The sequence below is a fragment of the Nannochloropsis gaditana genome (assembly GCF_000240725.1).
Source record: "Nannochloropsis gaditana CCMP526 unplaced genomic scaffold scaffold407, whole genome shotgun sequence".
In the NCBI taxonomy this organism is placed as follows: domain Eukaryota; class Eustigmatophyceae; order Eustigmatales; family Monodopsidaceae; genus Microchloropsis; species Microchloropsis gaditana.
In genome coordinates, this window is record NW_005803546.1 from 392 (window position 1) to 9,032 (window position 8,641).

Consider the following 8,641-nt stretch of genomic DNA (forward strand, 5'->3'; position numbering starts at 1 on the left):
ATATAAGTGTTGCTGCGCAGGAAAAAGTGCTATCCGTGTCACAATTTGAGATTCCCGAAGATGGTGAGAAGAGTTTGCAAACGACACACACATTTGATCAAGTCGCCCTACAAGATGTCAAAAAGTACTTGGCTTCCCGCAAAGGTGATCCAAGATGCCAAGGCGCCGTTCTGAGCACCGACTGTCTCTTCTCGGAAGGCACTGAGGAAGTTCAGGGGGGAAAGGCTGAGATAAAGCAAGGAATTGACCATTCTTTTTTGCGAGAAGGTGATGAACAGTTTTGGGAAAGTGCTCGTGACAAAAGCGCTGGTATGATCACAGAGAGAGCGCTCGTTCGAGAAATAGCATGTACAACGAGCAATAGCAACAACATCGAAGGACGAGTAGTCGAAAGTATAGATAGTGTCCGGGACTTGTCGCAAGGCGACATTTGCCCACCATCTGCTGAAGAGCACCTAAAGTTGTTGCGGCCTCCGACTCAATGCAAAGACATAGCGTTGCTGGACTTGCGGGCTTTGGCCCTCGACAAGTTGAGACAAATGCAAAAAGACTGCGACAGGAATGCTGGTTGGAATGAAAAAGGCGGTGGACAAAACATTCAGGGAGGGCATGGAAACTACGCAAGGCTGAATTTATGTGATCTTGGAGTATATCCGGGCAGCGTTGCTGCCCATCTTCTATCATCGTATGGCGTGAAGCAGGCAACATTGGCACTAACAAGCACAAATGGGCATAATTTACGCTTTTCAAAGGAGGAATCAGGCTTTCCCTTGGTTATGGAGGATGCTTTGAATGTTACTGCAGGCACGTTGGAGGAAAGGCCAGCTACATCATGTAGGCGTCGACGAGCATTGCTACCTCCAGACGAATGTGCGCGGTGGATTCGCGATGTAACGGCGAATCCAGTATGTAGGGACTTACAAATCTCGCTGTCCCCACCCTCGGAGGTGTGGGTCGCTCATCATTACGGAGCTATTGTATGGAAGCTTGCTTGTCTCGAGCGAGCTTTTCCTGAAGTGCTTGGAGGAAGGTACCTGACTCGCCCTCGCGTTCTGCAGCAATTACGATATCGCGCTTATCGTGAGATGGTGTGTGGCCATCGTTCAGCTCTACGAATGATATTGAACGGCGATGCCTCCGCAGGACGCTTAATGATTTTATGTGTCAGCCAAGTCTACCACCGGCCTATTTTTCAGACGAGCCTCCTCAACAATGCTTCTCTGTCACATACACTGGCTGATGAACAGACGGCAGATGACGCTCAAGAAAAAGAGTCGGAAATTTTGGAGCAGGCTGAGTCGACGGGAGGCACAAGTCCATCGACTCATGTGCGTATAGAGTTAACCGACGGCTGGTATTATCTCGATGCGGTTTTGGATAGCTTTTTGAGCGCCTTTGTCAGGACTGGTCGCATCCGTGTGGGCACTAAGGTGGCAATTTGCGGTGCGTTTTTGCAAGGCCTCTCCGGAGGGGGTGTTGACCCATTGGAAATGCTTGACCAGTCAGCGGACGCCCGTCCATGTTTGCAATTAGTCATTAATGGCACACGGCCTGCCAGGTGGGATGCGCCATTGGGCTTTCAGCGCCGGCCTTCAATGTGCTCAAGGGGGGTCATGAGTACGTCTGTATCTGGCCTTGTGGCCGGTGGTGGATCTGCGCCGGCGATTGAGGCAGTAGTGGTCCGACGCTATGCCACTCAGTTCATGGAGCGCAGTCTCAATGCCGAAGGTGAGCGACTTGCGTCGCGAGTTTTAAGCGTGGCAGAGGAGGAAGATGCACAACAGCGACATGAAGGGGTGTGCCAAGCCCGCATGGAGCGGATCTTAGAAGAGAAGACCCAGCAGGCGGAGGAAGAGAACCGAGAACGCCGTCACAGAAGGCAAGGTAACACGACTGGACTCGGTTCGGAACGAGAATGGGAAACAGGAAAAACGAGGGAAATGCTCCACACAGAAATATGCTCGCGAGTGGAAGAGGCTCGAAATGAGGTGTTGAAGGACCCATCGTGTCACAGGGAATCCAAACCTTTCTTCCGAGTGAAAATATGTTCTGTCAAAAGCAGGCATTCGCATCTTCCATCAACCTCTGTCGACTCGTACAAACTCTCTGACGAGTTTGAATGCCACTCATTCGCGAAACAACGACAAAATTTAGCCCTGTTGACCGTGTGGGAGCCATCTGAGGAGCTCGAGGAGGCTTTACAGGATGGTAGGCACGTTATGCTGTACGGGATCACCGCACCACCGAATAAAAGCGATGGACCCGCCCCATCCCTTTTCCGTCTGTACGCCACTGGAAAATCTACCAAAGTAGTCCCGCTTTCTTCTTATTCGGGGAAAGACGGTGAGATCAGAAATGAAAAGTGCTCTGGCTCTTGTTTTCCCATTCCACTCGGTCACCGTTCTGTTTTTGATTATGCCAGCTATCAGCCTCGCCATGTGCTGAAAAGCATTCGGGAAGCTAAGGAAAGATTCGACAGCCGAAAAGGCCCTTTTCTCTCTATGGATTTTGACATTGTCGGCCTGCGTTTGCTCTCCATCACCTGGGACGACGCAAGCCCACGAGCGCTGGCTAAAGAGCAGGACACCAGGGGGACTCAAGGCATTAGAGGCGAGAAATGTACTAAGAGAAACTCCAACATGCCAGTGCGGACTCGAATCTTTTTGACAGATGCATCAAGCTGCATTCTTTGCTTGGAGAAACGAGACTATGACGCTGCTGCCAGTGAGCGCGGGATGGAAAAGAAAGTGGACATGGAGCAGGAACGTTGCAAAATGGGAAAGACGCTTAGCGAAAACTGTGACGTTTACGCATTAACTGATCTCGTGTTTCAATCGTATGACCCTAAAACGGATACTGTCATGGCCAGTGTCTCGGGATGGAGTGGTATGCGCAAGGAGATTCCTCCCCGGGCACGCAATGAGGCTTACCTTCGAAATGCGATGGCAGATTTGAGTCGATGGGTAAAATTATCATCAGATGCACCTCGTGTGCTAGAGGGTGAGCGTGCTCGGCTTTTTACTCTACTAAATATAGGCAAGATGAACGAGGTGCAAAGTGGAGGAGAGACCAGGTTTTATCCCCGACAACGCATTCAAGGATCGATAACGCAGCATGAAATCATCTTTGACGAAGTCCAGGAGGAAAAAGTCTCAGAACGCCGCAGAGATACGTCCTTAAAATTGTTGGTAGACCTCGGAGGGCAGGCGTACATATCGGTGCTGTGTCGACGACAATACGCCGTGCGTCGTCTTGCCACTTCTTTGCTCCCTGCCGGTCTGGACATTTGCGAGGATATGGAATCCATTGCCGAGGCGCTGATCCAGCATCAGGCTCAACTAGGCTCTATTTCTATCGAAATGCTTGTACAGCGCCTTGAAATTGACGCATTAGATGCTCCCCTTTATGAGGTCCTTGACGTCGCAGCCATTCCTGCAATCCAGCATGCGCTTGGTACCCTTAACAGCCTCCTCGTAGATGAAACAGGGCTTTCTCTCTTGACGGCATCTATTACACGCTAGCTTAAGAAAAAATAGGTACTGCACGATTTAGGAAGGTTCAGGGTTGTTTGATATACATGAGTCTGATGTGTACACAGCGTGTTGTATAAAAAGGCGAATGCACAAAGAGTCAACCAAAAGCAACGTGAAACAGCCTATGGGAAAAACTTATGAGCTTTCAAGAAATTGTTTTCATCGCGTCGAGGTGAGAAGGAATTTGAATGCAGACAGAGACTGGCAACTCGAAGTAGCAGCCACCTCAACACAGTAAGCAATCTACCAACTGCATTTTATCGCACAGGGGGAGCGCATGAAGCCACGACCTATTGGATCGACGTTGATGATATAGTTTACCACATCAAGCATCGCGTAGATAATTGCATAGGAGGAAATGGTCTCACGCCTATGATAGAAAGTGATAGGTCGTTGCTGCGCGGCTCTAGTTGCTAACAAGGAAGTATTTTGTCTCAAGAGTCGGTGGACAACCGTCATCACCGGAAGAGGGGATATTACAATGTACACTACTCGTCGCACTGCGAATTTCACGTCAAGTCTCAGCCATATTGTGCCGAAATGAATACATAGCAACGAAGACAATGCGCTGTACTTGTACACCTCTATAAATTTGAACGGAGTACAAGCTACATGTTACCTTTCATCCTCCACCGGCCCGCTATTCCCTCTTCCACCATCATGTATGTACAGCAAAACGTGTTTAGTCAACCAAATAGCCGATTCTGATACCTTGTGGCCGTCATCGGATTTCCAAAACCAGCTTACTCCTTCAATATCCGTCGATCCGTTTAACACACTTGAGACGTACATCTCCCATGTCCTTGGCTATCTTCTTTCGTTCTTGGGCTACTTTTTCATAGCAGAGAATTTGTCCCGGCTCTTTTCTTCTAATCTTCTTTTTTGGTTTGAAAGTACCGGCTTTTTAAAATGACTGGGGTTGCCGCGGCCAAGATGTCCAGCTCAGGGTCCAAGCTTCGACCCACGCCCTCCAGAACTCCAATCGCCAGCAAAATGGACGCAAAATTGCTTTCCAGTTTCACCTTGTACTGGATACACAGGGCCAATACTTTCTGGATCAAGAAGCCGACGCGGATCTTCCCCAACCGCAAGTGCTGCCCCGCTGTCGCCTCCTCCACGATTCTCGAGATACCCCGGCAGAAGCCCTCAGGGTCTTGGCACTCATGGCGTCGGGACCGTTCGATCATAAGCCGTCCCGCCGCTTCCCCTTGACCCGTAGCGATGGCATAGAAAAGATCCACAAAATTCCGGCGATCCTGTTGCGTCAGCTCTGTCACGATCCCAGCGTCGATGAACGTTAAATGTGGCTTGGCCTTGTGAGCCTCCGTGTCGTGCCGCACAAATATGTTCCCTGGATGCAAATCTCCATGAACAAAATTGTCAAGAAACACCATTTTCAAAAAGGCGTCAAGGCCGGAACGAGCGATCGCCTTCTTCTCCTGCACCGGCCAGGCGGGATCCTTCAATATATTCGAAATCGGGACACCGCTTACGTAGTCCTCAACTAAGACAAACTCGTTAACCAGAGGCCAGGAAGGACGGGGAAACATGATGTCGGTGCGGCCCGCGAAATTGGCGCGAAAGCGATCCAGGGCTTCTGCTTCGCAGCGTAAGTCCAGTTGCTTGTGCATGATCTGGGCGAACTCCTCCACAAAATCACACACACTCCACCACTGCAAATGACCCGTCGCCTCCACCAGCCATGCCCCTATCCGCAGAAGCTCCAAGTCGGCCTCGATCTGTCTCTTTACCCCAGGGTGAATCACCTTGACGGCCACCACACGGGGCGCCGGGGGCGGTGCTGTGGCGTCTCTTGCGTCGTCAGCAAGCCGCGCAGTGGTTGTGGCACGATACACCTGAGCCACAGAGCCCGATCCCACCATAGCCGATTTATCTGTGTCAATGCACAGAACATCGGCCCAGTCAGCGCGAAGCGTGCTCAAAGCTTGCTTGGTCTGCGCCCACGTATGAGGGCGAGTCTGCCACTGAATTGGTTCCAAGAGGTCACACACTTCAGGCGCAAGAATGTCCCGGCGGGTGCTTGCCCATTGCATGAACTTGACCATGCAGGGGCCCAGAGCCTCGATAGACCACAGGGCGCAAGCCCACCATCCACGACGAAGCCGGGGAAATATATGACGCGTCACATACACAATAGGCAACGTCGCCAGTAGTGGGCTCATGACCAGAGTCACTTGACACGCCCGAAGAAATGCCTTGAAAAGGTGCATCCATCGTCGACGTCCCGGTTTGTCAGCCATTTGTGCCTCGTTGGTAGCATTCGAAGCTGTGGGACTTAAACTTAAAATGGCAGCAGCAGCCAAGGGAGGCGGGCGCCACTCTTCGTTGTAACCCTGAAAGCTTCGCTTGAGTAGACAGTTGGCATCGCTGGCTAAAAAACGCATTACCACGGTGATATGCTGATGTTGCTGCCTTCGAAGCTCGTTCGAAATCACATGCAAATTGCATATTATATTCGTGCGTGTAACGGCGGCCCGAATCCCACCCAGGCTCTGGCCTGCTCCTGGACATAAGGTCCGTCGCATTGACACCAGTGGCTGACTGAAGAGCCCCACTCTTTGACGATAATTGTGCCTTTCGTGTGTGTATGTGCATGTGTTTCAATATTCATGAGGTGTGCTCTTTCCGACGAAGCAAAGGGACGCGTCGGGTTTGGGAACGTGCACGGAGCGGCGGCTGGAACTTCTTGAACTGATGAACGCGTCGCGCCGTATCCTAGATCTCCGACCCCGCTGCCATGCAATGCGTCTTTTTCCTGCTCAAGGCATCCCATGTCATTCACTCACAGTAAAACAGGCCAACTGTTTGACGCACGCGTGCTTTGGCCCGACGGGGGTCTATCTTCTCGTCGTTGCAATGCGTCTCCCCTTCCATTGCTGTTGCCTCCTAGGGTGGTTGACAACCCTCATCATGACCCATGCCTTCGTCAGTCCTAACCTGGTAATGCCGTCCGGGCGCTCAATATCAAGAAGATATAAAGATTGGGTGTCGATGACCCTAGATCCTTTTGTACAGACCAAACTGGAGAGTTTTTCACGCACATACAAGGAACTCACTGAGCGCCTGGGGGACCCCGACGTTATTGCCAACCCTACGACATTGATGCAAGTAAATCAGGAACGGATGAACATTGAAGAAGTGGTCGTGAGCTATCAAGAGTGGCAGAAGCTTGCTGCAGACATGGCAGGGGCGAAACAGCTCTTTAACGAGGCCGCGGGAGACCCCGAAATGAAGGAAATGGCCCGCGCGGAGATTAAAGACTTGGAGGAGAGACAAGAGGACATTGAAAAGCAACTGGTGGTCCTGATGCTGCCTTCTGACCCATTGGACGACAAGAATGTCATGCTTGAAATTCGGGCAGGCACGGGCGGTAGCGAGGCCGGGCTTTTCGCGGGGGATCTAGTCGACGTGTACCAGCGTTACGGGCAGAGCCTGGGGTGGCGCGTCCGCGTCGTCGAGGACTCCAGAAATGACGAGGGCGGATACAAGAATGCAGTGCTGGAGATCCAGGGCGACAAAGTCTATTCAAAGCTCAAATTTGAGGCAGGGGTGCACCGAGTGCAACGCGTACCGGCTACCGAGACTCAGGGCCGCGTGCACACAAGTACGGCGACGGTGGCTGTGATGCCCGAGGTGGACGAGGTGCAAGTGAAAATAGACCCGAAGGACATTACCCTGACGACTGCTCGCTCCGGTGGCTCAGGAGGGCAGAACGTGAACAAGGTAGAGACCGCGGTGGACTTGCTGCACAAGCCGACGGGCATTCGGATTTTTTGCACACAAGAGAGGTCACAACTCAAGAATAAGGAGCTCGCCATGTCGATGCTGCGGTCGCGCTTGTTCGATCTGGAACAGGAGAAACAAAGGGATGCGGTGGCAGGCCAGCGACGCTCCCAGATCGGCTCGGGCAGTCGTTCGGAGAAGATAAGGACGTACAATTGGAAGGACAGCCGATGCACGGACCACCGACTCGGCACGAACTTCCCTTTACAGATGTTCCTGGACGGGAATCTGGAGGAGATTACCAATCAGTGTTTGTTGTTGGAGCAACAGGAAAAGTTGGAGGCAATGCAATTGACGAACGCATAGGTTTCATATTTTTCTAGACAACATGGCATGATCTAAGGTGACAAACAAAACATCCGACGATAAAGGGTAGCTTAACTTGAAGCCGTCGCTCCCCCACACATTGAGTGCTACAGTTTTTACTGCTTTAGTGTCGCAAAGCTCTTTTAATCCCGTTCCTACTCATGACTTGCTTCGTTCATCGCAGATCATGACGGGAAAAGCCGCTGGACTACAGCATCATTGTACAGAAGCACTTCCTCCAAGGCGTCCATGCAGGCGCTCGCTCCGAGGTATAGCGTGCTGTTATGCCCCTGCAACTTCTGAAGCCGCCATGGCCATCCACTTTCCAGTAAGGCCTTTGTAGGGAAATGAGGGAAAAACTTCCACAGGCACTGTTTCAGGATGGTGGGCTCATTGAACGATTGATCGTCAAAGAACATTTCAAGTCTTCGCCGCAGCATTTTCACATCTGCGGCACTAGGAGCCCGGTGAAGGAATTGAAACACAATGCGCGGGTCTTTGGCCGGCGACGCTCCCTTGCAGGCAGTGGGCGTTTCGACACAGCCCCACTCGACCTGCGGGGCTGCCTCATCGGGCAATTTGCGTACGAGCAGGCGCGAGTTAAATTGAGCAAATACTTGGCCAGAGGCCCCTCCACGTTTGGGAAATGGGAAAAGTTCAATAGGTCGTTCTCCTGGGATGATGTCTGATTCGAACATCGTGCTGCACAAGGCGTATTCTTCCAAGGACGATGCGAGCTGGCGCTCCTCATGGGAGGCATCGACAAAGAGTGGGACAGCGGTCTTGAGGCTACAGGCAATAACAATGAGGTCAAACTCATGCATCTTTGGCCCGGGTACTTTCCCACTACAAATCTTGTCTGGAGTAACCGCACCTGTCGCGCATGACGATTCTCGTGACTCCACAACGAGCAGCCCCTTCTTACCCATCCATGGCCGACGGATGGACTTAATCGTGGAATTTAAATGAACATGAAGACCTTCAATAACTGCAATGTG

The 8,641-nt window shown here is 51.6% G+C and overlaps 3 protein-coding genes across 3 annotated transcripts; 2 read left to right on the forward strand and 1 right to left on the reverse strand.

Annotated features, from left to right (window-relative positions):
- Positions 1–805: 805 nt before the first annotated feature.
- On the forward strand, positions 806–3,521 carry BRCA2 (breast cancer 2 susceptibility protein; the record flags this gene model as incomplete). Its single annotated transcript, XM_005854722.1, has 4 exons — positions 806–834; positions 914–1,884; positions 2,155–2,224; positions 2,726–3,521. Coding segments are annotated over exons 1-4 (1,839 nt in total). The 5' UTR covers positions 806–832.
- An 881-nt stretch (positions 3,522–4,402) lies between these two features.
- On the reverse strand, positions 4,403–5,938 carry NGA_0400900 (aarf domain containing kinase 2; the record flags this gene model as incomplete). Its single annotated transcript, XM_005854724.1, has 1 exon — positions 4,403–5,938. The coding sequence occupies one exon, from the start codon at positions 5,936–5,938 to the stop codon at positions 4,403–4,405; it is 1,536 nt and encodes a 511-aa protein (XP_005854786.1).
- Positions 5,939–6,464: 526 nt separating this feature from the next.
- NGA_0400400 (peptide chain release factor 1) lies at positions 6,465–7,643 on the forward strand (the record flags this gene model as incomplete). Its single annotated transcript, XM_005854720.1, has 2 exons — positions 6,465–6,494; positions 6,570–7,643. 2 exons carry the CDS (start codon positions 6,465–6,467, stop codon positions 7,641–7,643), a joined length of 1,104 nt encoding a protein of 367 aa, XP_005854782.1.
- Between the last annotated feature and the right edge of the window lie 998 nt (positions 7,644–8,641).